At 40.5% G+C, this 19,072-nt stretch overlaps 1 protein-coding gene across 1 annotated transcript in view; it reads right to left on the reverse strand.

Moving 5' to 3' along the window:
* Window positions 1–19,072, reverse strand: part of Sox102f (transcription factor Sox102F) — a 139,638-nt gene that overhangs the window by 81,612 nt on the left and 38,954 nt on the right. Inside the window, exon 2 of the mRNA XM_076790542.1 lies at window positions 9,895–10,623. Coding sequence (XP_076646657.1) covers window positions 9,895–10,623 — 729 coding nt within the window. The remainder of the gene's footprint in view (window positions 1–9,894; window positions 10,624–19,072) is intronic.

A 19,072-nucleotide genomic window follows, 5' to 3' on the forward strand; every position in this document is an offset into this window, starting at 1 on the left:
CTAATTGTCCGTCTAGATTTAAAAATTAATTCGCGTACCAAATCCAGCGATAGAGCTTGATCTTTCATTTTCAGCTTCATTAAATAGATTGCTCCGACTCTTTGGAATTTTGATGATCGTTGGTTCGCTTCTGTCGAACTATAATTGAGTCATTTTTCTGTCATCCTTTTAACTCCGCTCTCTCCGACCGTAATTTATTCCGACTCACCTCTAATTGCTGCGTTACATCATTTATTCTGCAGGGGCAAAAAAAAAATAAATATATATATATAACATAATTATATGCAATTACACAGCTGGAATTACGCCATCCGTGCGTTAACGGCGATAAAAACGACACCTGATGCTCTCTGCCCGGCGTTTCTCCCGGTAATTGTTGTTTTCAATACGAATTATCTTGCTCATTATAGTATCATCAAATAACGAATCAATTACGTATACCCCCACCACGGACGCGAGAAGATCAACCGGAGGGGATCTACTGTAAATATTTGCAGGACAATTAACAAGCGGAGCGGTTTCTCGCGGAGGCTTTATCGCGATTTTTGCTTTCTTTTACCGGCGGCGCGCATAATGTTTTTATCGCAAACAGAGTTAACAGAATTAACAGAGTTTCGTTTCAGTTTCGCGTACACACATCGGCCGGGCGGTCATTATGAAATTGATACCTTTATCTGCGGTATGTGTACACGATGCTCTCTCCCGTGCACGCGTGCCACGCATGCTGAAGGCAGATGTGCGTGAGTATCGAAAGTGGAGCGTGTAATAATAATGTACGCGTTTTTAAAGGCTGCTTTTAATTCCGCGAGGCGGGACTCTCTATTTGCAGACGTTCCGCGCTGCGAATAGTGCACGGTTAAATGTACAGTTCAGCGGCGGCCAACAATTAATTTCACGCGAGCTGGACATCTTTTTCCTTTCTAAGGGCCAAGGGTAATCCTCATAATTCCTCTTTCGAATGAGCCCTTTCCCAGCGAAAAATATTCTCATATAAGGGCGAAAAGTTGAGACACCGAAAACCATTTTTCGCCTATTTTTGTCGGTAACCTGGTCACTCTACCTTATCGCGAATCTACGGAGTCTTATGCTCACTTTTTCCCGCCATGGCATTGCGTACTATGTATTCATTATATGGGCACGTACTATTCATTCTATTGTCCACTGAGCTTGAAGAAAATACAAAGGGCTCAAACGCTGGAAAAATTTAAACAATTGAGGAACATCGATACACTATTTCCAACCGGACGAAGTTATTAACACTAGACTTAGCACCGTCGATAATTTCCCATTTTACAATTATTGAAATAATTTACAGATATTCCAATAAGAACCGCATAATATTTGATTACACTCAATCTTGTCATTTTTAGAAGGTAAACGTTTAAGTCACTTACAGTTAGACTGCCGATATTTGTGCGAAAGAAAAATCGTCTGCGTTAATTGCAAGAGACTGGAGCAAAATAGGCATTTCATACTTTAATAATTTTAACAAGCTGGAAATAATAAATTAACATTTTTAAATCATTCTTTGCACCTACTCATAAATGTATAAAATCCGGCAGTGTACTTATACCGCTCGGTCGATCTAGTGCTAAAGAAGTACAGTGGTTTTTCGATATATGTCGCCAAGGCCTGGATGATAAACGTCGCGGAACTATCCCCACTACCGCGGGGTGTATCCTGTGAGGGGCCACGAAGCTCGAGAGACCTCGGTGAACATAACACGGCTCGGGTATGTCTCTTGGACGATAAACGACGCTGGCAAGACCCGTGTTGTTGACATATATCGAGAATTCACTTTGTATTATATCCAAACTGCAGATTCTATGCATTTCAGACAAAAACAAGTTGACTTAATTGTAAACAGTCGAAAGATTTAAGAAATTCAAGAATGTCGATGTACCTTCAATTTGTTGAGATTATTACGGAAAAAATGGCTACTGCATCTTACAATTAATGCAGACCAATGCCGAATTTTTGTAATCATATCAAATTTATGTTTATCTGGAATAATTTTAATTTAAAGGGTTCCGAAGGTACACAAGTGTATGTTCTTGAAGAAGTTAATATGTTTGCAGCTAGGGTACTCGAGCTTGGACTGCAGTGGGAGGAATCGAAGAACAATTTGATTTTTCAAGGTTCGCGCAAGGAAATTATGAGATCATAGCATTTTTGCAGAAGCTTCCTTCGCTTTGCAAAACAATCGTTCGATGCATTTGATTAGCGCGCGTCTCCATCTACGCTGCTTCTCTCCTCGAGTATCTGCTCATGAATAGTGACGCTGGCCTAATTCGCTTCCTGTAAGAGTCTTACTGCCTTGCTTCACAGTGAACCTCCATCGATTGGCGCTGTACAAATGAACATTATGCATTTATAAGATCGCAATTGTCTCCTCCGTTCGGACGTGAAAGCGACATTTTTGGTAAAGGAGATAGCACACTCCGAGTACAGTGAATTCTCGATATATGTCAGCAACACGGGTCTTGTATATCGTCCAGGAAACATACCCGAGCCGTGTTATGTTTACGCTCTCCAGCTTCGCGGCACCTCGGTGGCGGGGATAATTCCGCGACGTTTATCCTCCAGGCCTTCGCGACATGTATAGAGAAATATACCGTTTGCATAATTTGGCATTGGTCTTATTAACTTGTGGATATTCGAAAAATGGCAAATTAGGTACACTGTAGGACAGATTGAGATTTGGTGCTTTTGATATTAATTTACTATTAATGTCCTTTTGTAATAGCATTGATGAGCTAAAAATGAAGTGATCTTTCTACCGTTTTAAAATTCTATCTGCTCATTTATAGACTCCTTAGTAATCATGAATATAACTTTCATGTTCGAGATGTTATTTTATTCTCGATGGTATGTGTCACTCATTTTATAAAAATCTTTTTGACTTCACTATTTTATGCAGCTACTGATTTTATAACAGACACGGGCATATCTATGACAGGCTCTCTAGTTAAATTACCAATACTTTGAATGTAATAAGGTAATTTTTTCTAAATTCTCTGAAGATCGATATATTTAACCATAAAGTTTCAAATTGATACGTCTATTGGTTTTCTTTTAAAAAATTATTATCACATACATGTTTGACCAAATTAGAAAGGCTTGCTCCAACATTCATCAAACCACAGAAAGTCGGTCATCTTTACGAATTAATTGCAGACAAACCAATTAATGTATCGTTAAAAAACTTTTTGCATTATATTCGAACAAGATTCGAGATCATGGACAAATTTTTGTAACACACTGGATTTAGTGGTTTTTATTACAGATTTAGTTAATTGAACTTATGTTTTGGTGGAAGGGTGCCGTTTTGCGAAAACTTGGCAGTCTTCAAACAAAATCGTTAAAAGCCACGGAGAAATTGATAAATCCTCGATGAATTCACAAATAATTCCTCCACCGTTAAAATTTGATTTTTAAACGACTGTTTTAAAAGACCGACGATACATAAACTATTAACGATCTTCCGTCAGTCACGAAAACCGAAGTAATCGCGGAACCTCGTTCGTTCCGTGTCCAATTTTTTGCGGATTAATAATTCACCTAATGAAATATCCATTCGCACGTATAAGTGACCGGGTAATTTGAATTCGGATTTTAATACCGAAGGAGAAACCAAAATTAGCGTGGGTTCGCCTGCTTTTAGCTGCGGCGTGACCCGTCCTAACGTGGATATAATAAAACTGCGAATGACTGCCCGAAAAGCATCAAAGAAACCCCATGAGAAATTACAGTGATTTCTTTATATATGTCGCCAAGGCTTGGACGATAAACGTCGCGGAATTATCCCCACTACGATCGGGTACGACCCGTGAGGGGCCACGAAGTCCGAGAACTTGTCTTCAACGAATTTATTTCCTCGGGTATATATTGCAAGAGAAATGGCTAAAAATTCACAAATTTAAATATTTAAATTTAACATATTTAGTGTCAATTATCCCCACTACCGCTGGGTACGAGCCGTAAGGGGCCACGAAGCCCGAGAGCTTGTCTTCAACAAATTTATTTCTTCGGGTATATATTGTAAAAGAAGTGGCTAAAAATTCACATATTTAATTATTTAAATTTGAAATATTTAGTGCCCCGTAAACCTAGCGTTGATCAAGAGGGTAGTTCACGCGTTTAGCGCCCGTTTCCCGCCACCGCGGTAGAAAATTTGGACTTTTCACAAAGTTCCAAGGTTCCCTGATTGCTATAGTCGATTGGAATGTTTCCTGCAGGTGTAGCTGGTATTTTCGAGTGCGGTTCTCCCGCTATTCGAGGGACGACCGAGTCCAGAGAATTGAATGTATTCCAAAAAGCCGGCGAACGTCGGGTAGCGTAAGTGCGAGTTGTCGTACAGTTGGCTGAATTTTGGAAGAATTTTGGCTGGCACGATTCTGTCCGCTCGTTCAACGTTGCCAACCTCGCTTTACTTCCAATGATTGCTGCCGCGGTTTTGTTAGCGGCCGGCCATTTTTACGAACCGATCCGAATACGCGATATACTCGAAGTCACGCTAACGACTATCGTTGATACACGCGTTGCTTCGATCGACCATTGACAAATCGGAAACGTTTGTAGCCGAAAGCTGCGTCACGCTCGTGCGGACATTTTTGTATTTGTGCAAAATGAAAATTTTATGCATTTGTTACAAATAGACTGCGGGTTTTCATGTAATTTTTTTTAATTTTCATATATTATTCTTTTAACGTCGCATTGGGAGAAAAATTTCTTCGACTAATTCGAAAATTTATAGCAGTGAAATAAAAATGTTCTGCATTTGTTACAAGTAGACTGCGGCTCTTCATGCAATTTTTTTTTTAACTTTCATGTATTATTCTTGAAACGTCGAATTGGGAGAAAAATTTCTACAACTGAGTCGAAAATTCCTAGCAATGAAAAAAAAGTGTTCTGCATTTGTTATAAGTAGGCTGCGGCTCTTCATGCAATATTTTGTTACTTTCATGTATTATTCTTTAAACGTCGCATTGGGAGAAAAATTGCTTTGACTGATTCGAAAATTCCCAGCAGTTAAACAAAAGTGCTCTGCATTTGTTATAAGTAGATTGCGGATCTTTAAACATTGAATTGAGAGAAAAATTTGTTTGATTGAAAAATTCGTAGCGGCAAAGGTAAACTAAAAATGATATTCATTTTTGGTAATACGAATGCTTTCTTGTATTTCAAAAATTTACACACGTCAAAAACGCGTACTGACCTTTCGATCTTTACAATGTGTCAAATTGCAGCCACTCATTTTTTTTTTCACAAACGCATAAAATCAAAGAAAATTGATTTTTATTTTTATACTCGGTAAGAGTCAACGTAACACTCATAAATAAGATGTTTTGACTTTTCTGCGGTTAGTACAACTTTATTTATTCAATACCAAGTTTAATACCTTTGTTTACCACGCGTTTCCGAAGTCATTCCCTCTGCAACTCATTGATATTCCCGCCGCATATGATTAGGTAATTATAAATTCCAATCTGTCGCCACGAGTAGAGCAATTAGATGAGACTATGCAAAATCTTGGTTACATTCAACATAACATATTTGAAATTTAGTATTTAAATTTCATATATTAAAAATTATGCGTAGGCATTGAGTTGCACAACCAGTTTTCTCATATTATTGAAACGAGTACTGCTTGTGTTAATCTCCAACTTTTTGTGATGGTAGAGCTGACACATTTATGTTCTAAATCAGTTTTTTTCTTGAAAATGCAAATGCCATACTAAAACTAGAAGGAAAATTAAGTTTTTCCAGTCTGATAATTTACTATACACATTTTGAAAAAACCTATGATCCACGACTACGGAAATATCTTGCTCGATTTTTCAATGGCAACCATCGAACACCTTGGTGCAGAAAGCTTCGTTGTTTGTAAGATAATACATATTAAAATTGTTCAACATTGTTCTATAATGCTGATAATTTCGTGTAAGAATTAACCCTTATATTTTAACTCGAAAACCAAATATTTTTTCCGACCCAGAAATACAATACAATTCTATACAATTTTTATCATTTTATGCATATAAAATCCACATATATCTCATACAATAAGTACAGTTCTCGACATATGTCAATAACACGGGTCTTGCCAGCGTCATGTATCGTCCAGGAGCCGTGTTATGTTCACACTTTTCAGCGAGGTATACCCCGCGGTAATGAGGATAATTCCGCGACGTTTATCATGCAGGCCTTGGCGACATATACAGAGAAATCACTCGTAAATATATATTAATTTATTGAATACGAACAAATTTAATCGTGTACACAATGTTTCAAAGTTTAAACAATTTTCAAAGTTTGGACGTACCGAAGAATATTGCTTTCGATTTCAATTGAGAATTAACAAATCGCCAGAAGTATAAAGAACAATAGAATCTAACAATTTCTGTGGCGATCATAATGAAAGAAGAATCGAAGAGGAGTTATACGGAGGGAATGGAGGATTCCCTGGAAAGGTACAGCGAGCGGAATCAATGAGCCTGATTGTCGCAGACAATCGCATCTTTATTTGTTGTATCGGATTGTACGCGGAACAGTTTGAAATCGGCGCGGAATCTGCAATTAGCCACGTGCGGGATAATCTTTACTCTGTATTCTCGACTTTGTACATTGTGTGCACAGTGGGAACGGAAAAACCTCGGCAACGCCGTCGTCCCGATACAAAGAATCAATTCATTGACGGACCTGATTACATACGGCAATTATTATTACGTGACCGCGCGATATCGTTGAATATAGACTAATCGTTCGTTATCATAACTCACACAGATGCCACGGACACCAGACGATAACTACGACCGTTTCTTACCGACCCGACACGACGGTTTTTCGAGTTGTTTCACTAACTATTAGCGATTTTTAAACAATTACGACTGTCGTGAATATTCATGGTTGTTGTCCAAGATGATTAAAGTTTTTTGTCGCGAACATCGCAGTAACTTTCCCGGTCAACAAGACGGTGCTGCAATTTTACCGTGCTTTATCTTATTTGTTTGTTACTGGTTTACTATAATAGTCGCAACTGGTGAGACTGCAACTATGTCTCGATTTTTACAAATGGCGACCCGTGGCGACCGCCAGTTCGGAGAATAATGAAAATCAATTCTTCAAAAGGTTTTACTACTACTTTAATCATAAAAATTATACAAGAATTTTTATAGTCAATCACGTCTTTTATTTTCTATTAAGTCAGATAATAGTTTTAAGAACAATTTCGTTTAAGGCTTGAGAGTTAAAAATTGTCTTTACATTTTATCTGAGGGCTGCAGTTACGATTTGTAGATTCAAGATGGCGGCTTCAGTGGCGACGTCGAAGTAATTTTTCGAAAGATATTAATAATATTTCTGCAATTTTGGAAAATTATGTTCCGTATATTTTGATTCAGGCTGGAACTACGCAATGCAAATTGAAAATGGCGGCTACGGAGCATTAAATCGGAGAATAATGAGAACTTATTCTTCAAAAGATTTGAGAATATTATGTATGAGTAATTACGAACGTTAAATAATCTTTGCAGTTAACTAAATATCATCACATTTTCATGTTTCATCTTATTTGTCTTAATTCAGGCTAGAACTAGGCCGTGCAAATGAAAGATGGCCGTCAGTAGCGGCCTCTAGCTCGAAGCATAATAGAAGCTGAATTTTTGAAGGTTATTTAGAGGGGACACCGAATGAAACGGTTTGTGGAATTATGAGTGGGGAACAGCCGATATTTCATTCCCCATTTTTCGGTCGCATCAGATCGCTTATCGTCTTCCGAGACATGTTTCTTTGTCTCGGGGCCGAGAAGTCAGATATTTTCGGGCTGACTGTGTGGACCCCTTGTTTTTTTGCCCGGCCCTCTCCCCCGTCTTCCGACTTCCTTTTCGCCCGGGTCGCTTTGTATTTCGGATGGATGTTCGGTAAGGAGGAGTCGGTTTACGACGCGGAATCTGTGGATCTTGTCGTTCCCTTCGAACAATGGACGCTTTTGTGGGCCATTCGCGGGGCCAAAAAGCGGGGCCGCGGTTCTTATTCACGGTGATTCTCTCTCTCCCACTCTCGGACACAGGAACGGACAAAAATGGTCTCATCCACCGTCTGCATACATCCGCCAACATTATCGCAATCTCAACTACCGAAACGGTCCGAAAATAAAAAGAGTTTTCCTTTTGTTCTTGATGGGTGAAAAATAATGCAACTGTTAACGAAGTTCCTGCGACTATGAGTCAACGTGGACCCGTGCACCGTGGTCTCAGGACACTGACGGGCCGCTTCCGGCGAGCAACAATGACGAAGAACTCGCAAACAAATTAGCAGAAACGATTCGGAGAACCGGCACAGGCCTGACGTGGAACGAAGTGGAACTCGGTGAGACGAGGATAAACATCTGGTCTTCCACTTTCTATCTACCGGCGGCGATAAAAAAGCCGATGCACGACGAAGATGATGCCATTAGAGTGAAGAATAACATTCGGAGATAAACGCTATACGCGGTGACGGAAACATAAGACCGCGCGCTTTTGTTCTCCGCGGAACGGACCTCGCCGGGCCGTTCGAGACGCTCTGTACGCGTTCGGGACGATAAATTCGGTGCTCTAAGCTCGGTTGAGAGACAATTTTTCTGCGGCGAATCCGGGGATTGTGGCCGGTCGTCCAAGAATAGATCTTCAAAGAAACGGCAATTTCTTTCTGGGCCGTTAGGCGATAATCGTCGCCGGCGATATGACGACGGGGAACGGGGTTCCGTTTTTTTCAGCTATATTTACCAGTTATGTAAAGTATAGCGAGTACGTGATAGCGTCGGGAAGACAACGGGCTAGATTAAGACCGGACGATTGCAACACTTCGGAGCGACGGTTTCCAATAGGAGCACAATGTCGGCTAATTAAAAGGAGACGGGTTACGCAACCGACGACGTCGAGCGTCGCGCAGGTGAAGCTGCACTGATTTTGCCACGTGTTACAACAGGCGAGACCGTGCGTCATTTGCATAAGGGAAAACGATACTGCGCAGGGAAACTGGTTGTAGCCGTGCCGGCTAATTGCTAGTCGCTGGCACCGCTCTATTTCTAACATTGTCTCTATTTTTAATTCATCGAACGCTAAAGAGTTTTCTCGATCCTTTTGCATTTTCCTGCGCTCGAGGTACTATTTCTGAGAGAGCGGTGTCGATTAGATGTTATGGCTTTCAGGTTGGTCGTAGGAGGAGTGTTTCTGAGAGTCCAACTTGAAGAATTATTTTTTAGACGATCCAATTTTTCTAATTCTTATACATTTTTAATTTCTTTATTTAGTAAAAACCAGGACGAAGATCAAGATCAATTTATCCGTTGGAAAATTCCTAGACGTAGGTATGGACCCCCATGGCAGACTGGGTACTATCCAAATAAATGATTTGGAAGGTAATAGTCAAGATAATATATTATCTTATTTGGCTACATGTTGTTCGAAATGATCACGTATCATTTTATTTCAAAAGTCAAATAATTTTTCTTTCTTATTATTTGAAATAATTTTTCATGGCATATTATTCATCTGGTTAAATACTTTTAGAAATAAAATACCAAGTACTCTCTAACCCTATCATGTAGCAGCGTGGTCAAATTATTTGAAAATAATTCATTAGAATGGAGCAGAAAAAGAAAATCCTATTTAATGTTACTTGTCAAATAAAAATAATAAAGTATCTGAAATAGTTCATTATTTGAAATGGTTATTTGTCATCTTATTTTAAGTATAATAATGTGCCCAACCCAGCCCTAAGGTCCACAACAAAATCAAATCCAAACCCCTCCGACAATTGGCTAGTTCCACCAAAGTGAACTGACAATGAGTTAGCCTGATCCAGCAAGAAGCAGAGCACCCGAGAACCCCATAAAACATCGTAACTAACCAGTGAGTGTTGTGTCCAGTCGGGGTGGATGATGGAGGCGGGGTAATCCGCCTGTTGTTGGCGGTGTCGTCTTGCAGCGAAAGGGATTCGCTGTTCATTTTGCAGGTTAGCCTCTTGAGCACGTCGTCCATGGATCTCTTGCTACCTGGCGTGGCGCTGCTTCCTCCGTTGTTGTTGTTATTGTTTTGCGTAACGGTGTTGTTGTTGTTGTTGTGATGAGGATGATTAGGATAGTAGGGGTCAACGGTGAGCGGCGTTGGCGGCGAGCCGCACTCGGACGAGCTGGCTGGTTCGACGACACCACCGGACGAAGAGGACGTGTTTGTGTGGTGATGGTGGTGATGATGATGATGATGGTGGTGGTGGGGATAGTGGTACGGTGTGAGGGTGTCCTGGTGTCCGTGGACGATCCTCTGCCGTTTGCTGGTTCGCAACGAGTTCGACGAGGGCGATGGCGAGTCCCTGAGATCCGGCTCGCTGGTCGTCGCTGGTGACGAACAGCCGGACGACTCGCAATCACCTCCCCTCTGATGAGGATAGCACTCCTCGATGATGCCGACGGGAGTGCTCGGATCCTCTTCGCCGACGGCTATCTCGCCACCGGGACCACCGGTCACCGACGAGGTCGTGTCCTCCTCCTCCTCGTTGGCGCCTGCCACTGTACCCGTGCCGCCCCCGCCCTCCGATAGCTTCGTTGGTGGTGACTTCCTCTTTGAGGACATCCTCAATCTGAAAGGGAAAACCACCTGGTCAGAGCCTGCGACATCACATTCGCGCGCGGTGATCGGCTTCACACGAAAACGCCGGAAATGAAAAAGGAACGACGATATTTAACCTCGACTTCGTGGATTCGCGATAAGGTAGAGTGACCACGTTACCGACACAAACAGGCGAAAAATGGTTTCACGTGCCTCAACTTTTCGTCCTTAAGGCGGTGGCCCCGCCGTGCATCCCCTCCATAACTCCGTACGCGTACACGAGATTTGCAAGGGTACGGGAGGCCCGCTCTCATTTGTTAACAATGCAAAAATAGTACTGTTCTGTAGTCAAAATCACTAGATAAAAGTTCAATCTAGGGTGGAAAGGTCCTCAGAAGTCCTACTTTTGCGTTTTTTAGCCGTAATTTGCAATATTCAGCAGCATACTGCTTGTCGAGTGACATTATCGTAAATATCGAGAGATTCAGAGCTCGTATGGAGTTCGTAGGACCTTTCCTAAATTACGGCTAAAAAACGCAAAAGTAGGACTTCTGAGGACCTTTCCACCCTAGATTGAACTTTTATCTAGCGATTTTGACTACAGAACAGTACTATTTTTGCATTGTTAACAAATGAGAGCGGGCCTCCCGTACCCTTGCAAATCTCGTGTACGCGTACGGAGTTAGGGAGGGGATGCACGGCGGGGCCACCGCCTTAAATGAGAACATTTTTCGCTGGGAAAGGGCTCTTGTTCGAAACAGGAAGGTTCAATCTAGCGCGCGCTGGTCATGAGCTGACGAGATTATGCAGATATTTCGTAATATAAGCGTTAGAAGTAGGCCAAAAATTGACGATTTGCATACCGTGAAATCATTTGTATGCCATTGTAGTGGTAGAAAATATCTCCAGCTACAAATTGAGCAGTATTTTGTCTTGATTCTCTGGCCATAAAGCCAAAAACTTTAAGCACGTTTCTGGCATGAGAATTCATAATATCCATAATACACAGCAAAAAATGTGACAAGATTAGTCACAGACTTAGGACCCGTCGAATCAAGACCAAAACGGATCTTAAGTCAGTGTCCGGCTGAGAACGGAAATAATACAGCAGTTACCGACCTGCTGGCTCTGAAAAAGTCACGTGATTACCCTTGGCCCTTAAAAGGGAAAAAGATGTCCAGCTCGCGTGAAATTAATTGTTGGCTGCTGCTGAACTGTAAATTTAACCGTGCACTATTCGCAGCGCGGAACGTCCGCAAATGGAGGCCCGCCTTGCGGAATTAAAAGCAGCCTTTAAAAACTATACTTGGCCCTTAAGTACTGTACGCCACTATAATAGTTTCCGCGGAAAGCATCAGTCTGAACGGTACGCCACTATAGTGGCTTCCGTGGAAAGCATCAGTTTGAACGGTATGAACCACTATAGTGGTTCTTGAATTTTATTTTAATCTTTCGAATTCAAAAGGGTTAAGTCAGCATCCCCTATAATACATTTGAAATTTCTAGTCTTGGTTTCATTAATTAAATTACTCTGATTTTGTAAGAATCTCTGGGGTTGATAGTTAGCACTTAACGTGTTAAGAGGTTAAGGGTCAGATTATGCTAGGCAGGTCGGTCGCTGAGGGTGTATAACCGCTAGATACAAAAACAGGGTAAACAAATTCTGTCGACAGAATTTTTTATTATGATCCAACTACATTTATACTGATTAATAAACTGTAGTTATCGACATCAACCTTCCGACGATGGAAAAGCGATCTCTTCACCGACACTTAAATGTAGCCGAAAATTACGTTTCCTTGTAACATCGGTTTAATCCAGCAGATTTTTATAAAATGAAATGCAAAAATGTAATATCGTAGAAAATTTAGGTTATTGAAAGTATTAACTACGCGTGTTATTATAAGTATTAAGGGTGCATTCCCATTCGGAGCTATCAATTCGAAACGATATACATACATATAAAATAGAAAAGTAGATTATCATTATACTGCGAATTTTTATGCGAAATAAAATTTAAATACAAAGTTCGAGCTTTCTCTAATAGTTTTGATACACCTAAAATAATATACACCGACATTATCACCATCCCAATTTTATCATAAATACATAAAATCCGCTAATTATCATGGACCGGTTTTGGTTGTTTCGAAGCTTCGCATAAATGATTGTTTATATCGAAGAATAGAACAAAGTAATTTTTGTTCAATTATCTGTATCATTATGGAAACTAGCAGATTTTTTTATCATCCGCGTATCTTTAATGTCTACTGCGATCGTGTCTCTGTTCAGTTCGCGCGGTACAGGTTAGCCAGCGTCTCTATCGTAGCCGGAGGCTGCTACAGTTTCTTTCGAAGCGGTTTTCATCCGTCCCCGATTGTTTTTGTTGTTTTTCTGTCAATTACGCAGCATAAGGAGCACTTTGTTTCCTCGTGTACCGCGACTTCTTGCGCAACCGTCGCAACAAAGTCGCGTTACACGTCCGCGGCTCGGCCCCTCGGGCGCTTATATTCCTCGCGTGTCCCGGCCAGGAATCTCGTTACAATACATAATGCGCGATGGTTCACGGTAGCATATGTCACGGTTAATGGCACGCTGCCGACAATCCGCTGTAAATCATTCTCCGTGGACAAACGTCCCGGCAACCGAAGGACTTTGAATTACGGTTATCTTCCAACCGGGCAACCACGGAAAATCATCCGGAGACAATCAACCCTTTGCCTCCTTCCTAGCCCTGGATCACTCGATCATCTCTCTAACTTTGCTTGCTTCTGTTTTGCAGGACTCTAGGACTATCTCTTTGGGCTTGTCTTTCGGGTCTGTCTTTTAGGTCTATCTTATGGAACCCTCTCCCAGAAACCGAAGATCATCCCCGACGGAGGGCTAAACGGATTTCAAGGATAGACGTGGCCCAGCAAAGTGTGTCTGCGGAGAGAGGTGGTCTCCTTACCGTCGACCCTCCGTGACCCGTCTGAACTCCATCTGTCGTTAATTTGCCGGGGCTAGCCGTGGCCCTGGTCCACTAATTTCCGTCTAGAAATTACCAAATCTAAATCTAAATCGTGAATGGAGGCGAGAGACGTCGCGTCGCGTCGCGTCGAGTCGTCGGCTGTCGAACCAGCAGCATCCGTGCCGCGAACCCGATTACGTAATCGCGACATGAGGCGCAGTAATTAAGCGCGATTATTGAGCGTGGAATTATTATTGTTGTACGCGAATGTCGTAATCCCTCTTTCTATCAATCGGCCAAGATCGGAGCGTCGGGGGACGCGAGGAGGGGCGCGAATTTACGCGTCGGGAGGATTATCATGCGGCGCGGAGCTGGGAAGCTGAGGTTGCGAGGTCAGGAGCTCAGGAGACGTGCTCTCCGACTGATTTTACTTCCGAAATCTCCTAATCGATGTTCCCGAGGCTCGTCGTACCTTCCAGGGAAGTGTGATTGGATTTTGATTTTAATTTCCCACTGATCGTCTTATACTTGCGTATGTTTTGGATTTCTTTAATAGAACAACAAATCCTTTTGCACATTGAAATAGTAACAGAAGACGAGAGACGATTTATCAACACTAAACCTACCACGGTCCAAATGACCGGTTTTACATTTTACAATTATCGAAACTATGAAAATTCATTTTATGGAAAATAGTGGAATAAATTTCCTCGTCCAAGAATTTATTATAGTCAAAATTCTGAATAAATTTAGGGTTGCCATTCTTATAAGATAATATTTACCAGATACTGTTAGTGCTTGGTAGGTCTGGTGTTAAAATCCAGGTTAATTGTATCGTAATAATAATTTGAGATACAATTTTCATGCAACGATAAGAAATTCGCTGTTGGCTCAATGTACATATTTCAAAGGTACAATATGGTAAAATATAATCGAGGTCCCAGAGTTTCTTAAATTCTTTATACACTTGGTTAGGTTCTTTTTGCTATCAATTACTATAGACATTTTCAACGAAAATGCCGATTACGACACAATACAATTAATTTGACATAGTGTTAAAAATTCTTCTACGGCTCAATTGCGTACATTTTAGTCACATTGATTGCTAAAGAAACTTTTGAAGCTTCTCACGCATAAACCCTAACCAAATCCATCACAATTTAATCCTAAATTCATTCGAAACCTATAGCAGCTTATTAAAAGCATTTCCTCGACTGCCAAAAAACTGAAGACAAAGCAAACTAATCTTGCAAGACACAATTTAACTAAACCAATTTTTCCGTCGATCAAATCCAATATATTTAAATTCTAAATTCGATATCACACGGAAGGTAGGTCGTTGAACGACTATCTCATCTCCCAAAGTCAGAGACATAGTGAGTCAAGCTTGACAAGCACAGAAGTGCAGAAAATCGCAGAAAATCCGGGCGACAGATTCGCGGAACGTGAATCCAACGAGAACAGCGTTCCCGGCATTCCCCGCGTTCCGCGAATCTGCGGAAATCGCGATTTTCCTCGGCGCATCGTCGAACAAAGCGTGCAGCGCGCTCGCGCGGTTGCGCCACAATGCACTCGTCGTTGCATTTTCAGCGGCCGCTTTTTTTTTTCTTCTTTCTCTCGCGGGATGCAGCGGCTGCACCGACGTTACCGATGCACGCGCGTCACACGAAACACGGGAACACGTGCTCTCTCTCTCTCTCTCTCTCTCCTCCCGTTGAATAGGACGCAGACGCGTGCATGCACGAGTTCCGCGCACACGCCCGAAAAAGCCGCGGCCCTGATACAGTAGCAGAGCTTCGGCGATAAATCGGCCGTTCTTTCGGGACGAGGAAAGAATTGTTGCCGGTTAACTCGCTCGCTGACCGAATAACAAGTTCCAGGCCCCGGGAAGATTGGAAACGTTGATGGACCCCGCGGGAATGTTAGTTTGCGGACCTCTTAAAGCTCCTCGGGAAAGTATACGCTGACTCATGAATTTGGATTTATTCAAATCTCGTGTGCACCGCCCTTTTTCTTTGTAAAAATTTCGCCCCGAGAAGGAAGCTTGCGAGACGCGTGTTGGGGTTCGGAATTGCATTAAGTGCCAAGGGTAGTCACGTGACTTTTGTAGAATCAGCAGCTCGGTAACTGTTGTATAATTTCCGTTCACAGCCTTCAGCCACTGACTTAAGATCCGTTTCGATCTTGATCCGACGGGTCTTAAATCTGTGACTAAACTTGTCACATTTTTGTTCTGTATTATCGATATCATGAATTCTGACTTGCCAGAAACGTGCTTCAAGTTTTTGGCTTTATCTCGCAGAGAATCAAGACAAGATAAAGCTCAATTTGTAGCTGGAGATATCTTCTACCATTACAATGGCATAAAAATGCTTCGATTTCACGGCATGCAAATCGTCAATTTTTGACCTACTTCTAACGCTTATATTACCAAATATCTGCATAATCTCGCCAGCGAAAAATGTTCTCATATAAGGACGAAAAGTTGAGGCGCGTGAAACCATTTTTCGCCTATTTTTGTCGGTAACCTGGTCACTCTACCTTATCGCGAATCTACGGAGTCTTATGCCGTGACATTGAGGAACGATCGCAGGTTTCAGAAAATCAATCTTGGGTAAACGATTTTGTCAGCAGCGGCGCAGATGGTTTTTCGGCAATTGAAATTGTCCGAATTTTTACTCGGAAATCGGTATTTGAGATCGTGGGGGAGCTGGAAGACGGATTTCAAAATTCCACCGATCAAACTCAAATTTTATGAAATTTTTCTGCGAGCAAATTTTTTGTAGGACTAAGAAGATCATTTCTGAACTAAAGATTTTGTTATTTATAAACAAGCTTCTTTGTAAGTAATAAATGTTGAGAGCTTTTCTACAGAAAATTGATGGTTTCATTTGATCTTGCCCTGAAGATGAAAGATGGAGTTCAAAAATTGTATGAAGCGTTACATTTTGTATTATTAAAACAATAATTTATGGACAGAGGATTTCGTTATCGATACCCAAGCTTCTTCTTTAGCAATTTAAATCGAGAGTTAGGGTACGGGATTGCATCACTTTAAATTTTGTATTTTGCAAGTAAATTTTAGGAAGATTCAAAAAGTCATTATTGAATAGAAGGATTAAAACAATAATTAATTACATACAATACATGGGATACAATACACGGGACTGTATCACTTTAAAGTTTGTATTTTACAAGTAAATTCGTGCAAGATTCAAAAAATTATTCTTGAATAAGAGGATTTTTGTATCGATACCTAAATTGTTGTTTGAGTCGTTAAAATCGAGTGTCTAGATAAAATTGATATTTTTATTTGATCTTGTCAGAGAGACGGATGGCACAGTTAAGAATTGAATTGTAAGAATTTATGTAATTGTTAAATCATTTTTAATATAAATTCAGTATCATCTCTGGAAGGATGAAGATTGTCAGGATCGTGTGCAATGACGCGAACAAGTGGCGTTAGGCTACCTCGAAGATTGCGAGAAACCAGTTTCCGGTTGGTTGAACTTCTTCAAGTAACAACACTAATTGCAAGCGGTGTGGTGGACAACGATCATGGCAACGGTCGAACCTGATGGACCGATGACACTTTTTATCAGGGAATGCGGAGGCCCCAACCCTCATTTTCGCAACTTAATTTGTTCCTTGAATTTACAAAATATTTCATTAAAAACCCGAAATAATAATATAAGATGAAACTCGTTTTATAATGTCTAGATCATACTGGTTTCCAAAAAGAATACTGAAAAATGCACATTTTTGGAACTAAATTTGCCAAATCGTCACAGTCGTGAGAAATCAATATGAAAGATGAATAATTAACCTCGAACTGAACCGAGTACCTTATCAATGATGAACATTTACAGAGAAGCAAAATTGAATAGTTTATACTACTATGAATAGTACGATACAATAATATCAGAAAATCGTTTATCGAATTGACGAGACAAAGAAAAATTTTTCTGACAAATGATAGCAAACACTAATGATTTAATTCATTCAATTTTATAAATTCTCTCTTGAAAAATGAAAAAATAAGGTAAAATGCTTCGAATAAAGATTGTTCACGTCGTTCGTCGAGATTAACGATTTCCTCGGGCTTGCTGAAAAATGTATCAAATTGGTGCGACGAGCGTTAAACAAAAGAAAGGCAACTTATTTTCGCGGAGCGCGATGTCTCATCAGTCTCGGAAATTACATGCTCGTGACAGTTGCCAACGCTACACTGGATGTCGTCCCCGTTTAGACACACGACATTCCCGAGGCTTCAATGTTTCAGATTTCAGACAGTTTTCGAAAGCAGCGATCCTCGCGTCGCTCGAGGAAACGGCGCGCGACTATAACGGGGATTTATGAAATGAACGTTTCATTCGATCAATGATTAATACCCCTCGCAGCTATTTCATCGATAATACCCGCTTTCGGAGAACTATTTCGAGCGCAGTACTGATACAGTAATAATCATCTAATTATATTGTTCGATCGATGCGACGAAGACGATGAGCTTCGCAGAATTTCGAACGCTTCCTGGACGTGTTCGATCTTCCCAGGAAAATGTGTTTAACCTAATGGTTAAACAAATCAAGTATCAAGTATCAATATAATTATTGACACTTGAGTATTTTAAAATTTTTTTTTTTGCTAATCTTGGTTGAAAAATTGCAAAATTGGTATAGACTCCTTTCTTTTTGTCGCGCAACGATCGACAATTGTCTTTTCGACAAATCTGGATAAAAGCGGAACCTCGAGAAAGGATTGGCTATAATTATCTTTAGGGTCACAAGATGAACTCGCAATTACGAAGAACCGTTCCTAGCTACTTAGTATAGCTGCATGTCCGTGGTCATATTGATTGCCAGTGACCGACCCGGACTTTTCATTCATGCGGAGTTAGTCATTGATGACTAACACGCTACGATGATACGCCACGCTAAATTATTCTACGTTCTCGTCGATGTATCGATCTTGAGATTAATTGCACGTGGACATTTTCCTGTTCTCTTTTCCAAACATTTTGAGGAAAACACTGTTTAGGACACTTACAACAACTTTTACTGTTTAAAATGTTCAAATCATTGTTTAGATAATTGCTAATACACTGTTTTTGCAATGAGTGTTAAGAAAATTTTAGTTTCTTTATTTCTTTAATTTTCAATCTGATTTTCAAATTGTAAAACTTAGATGTGCAATAGCAATTATTGCACTGAGAAATTTTGACAATAGAAGTCATTCAAAATAAGTGCAAAATATAGATCGAAAAACAGTAATCGAATTTGTCGACTTTGTATATCGCAGACAATTTTTCTAATAAATCTTATTGCTTTTATGTATATCGTTATAAAGTCCTTTATCGCTTAATCCAACTGCTTTAAAATAATTTTTCCAACACTCGATAAGCAATGCAATTTATCAGAAAAAATGATTTCTGACGGAAAGAATAAAATCACTCGGTTATTGTTTTCCTACGGACGAAAAAGAATTTTATAATAGGGTCTACGAACCAAACAATGTTCAACGTGTATAATTT

Source organism: Halictus rubicundus, chromosome 7, assembly GCF_050948215.1.
Source record: "Halictus rubicundus isolate RS-2024b chromosome 7, iyHalRubi1_principal, whole genome shotgun sequence".
NCBI classification, from domain to species: domain Eukaryota; kingdom Metazoa; phylum Arthropoda; class Insecta; order Hymenoptera; family Halictidae; genus Halictus; species Halictus rubicundus.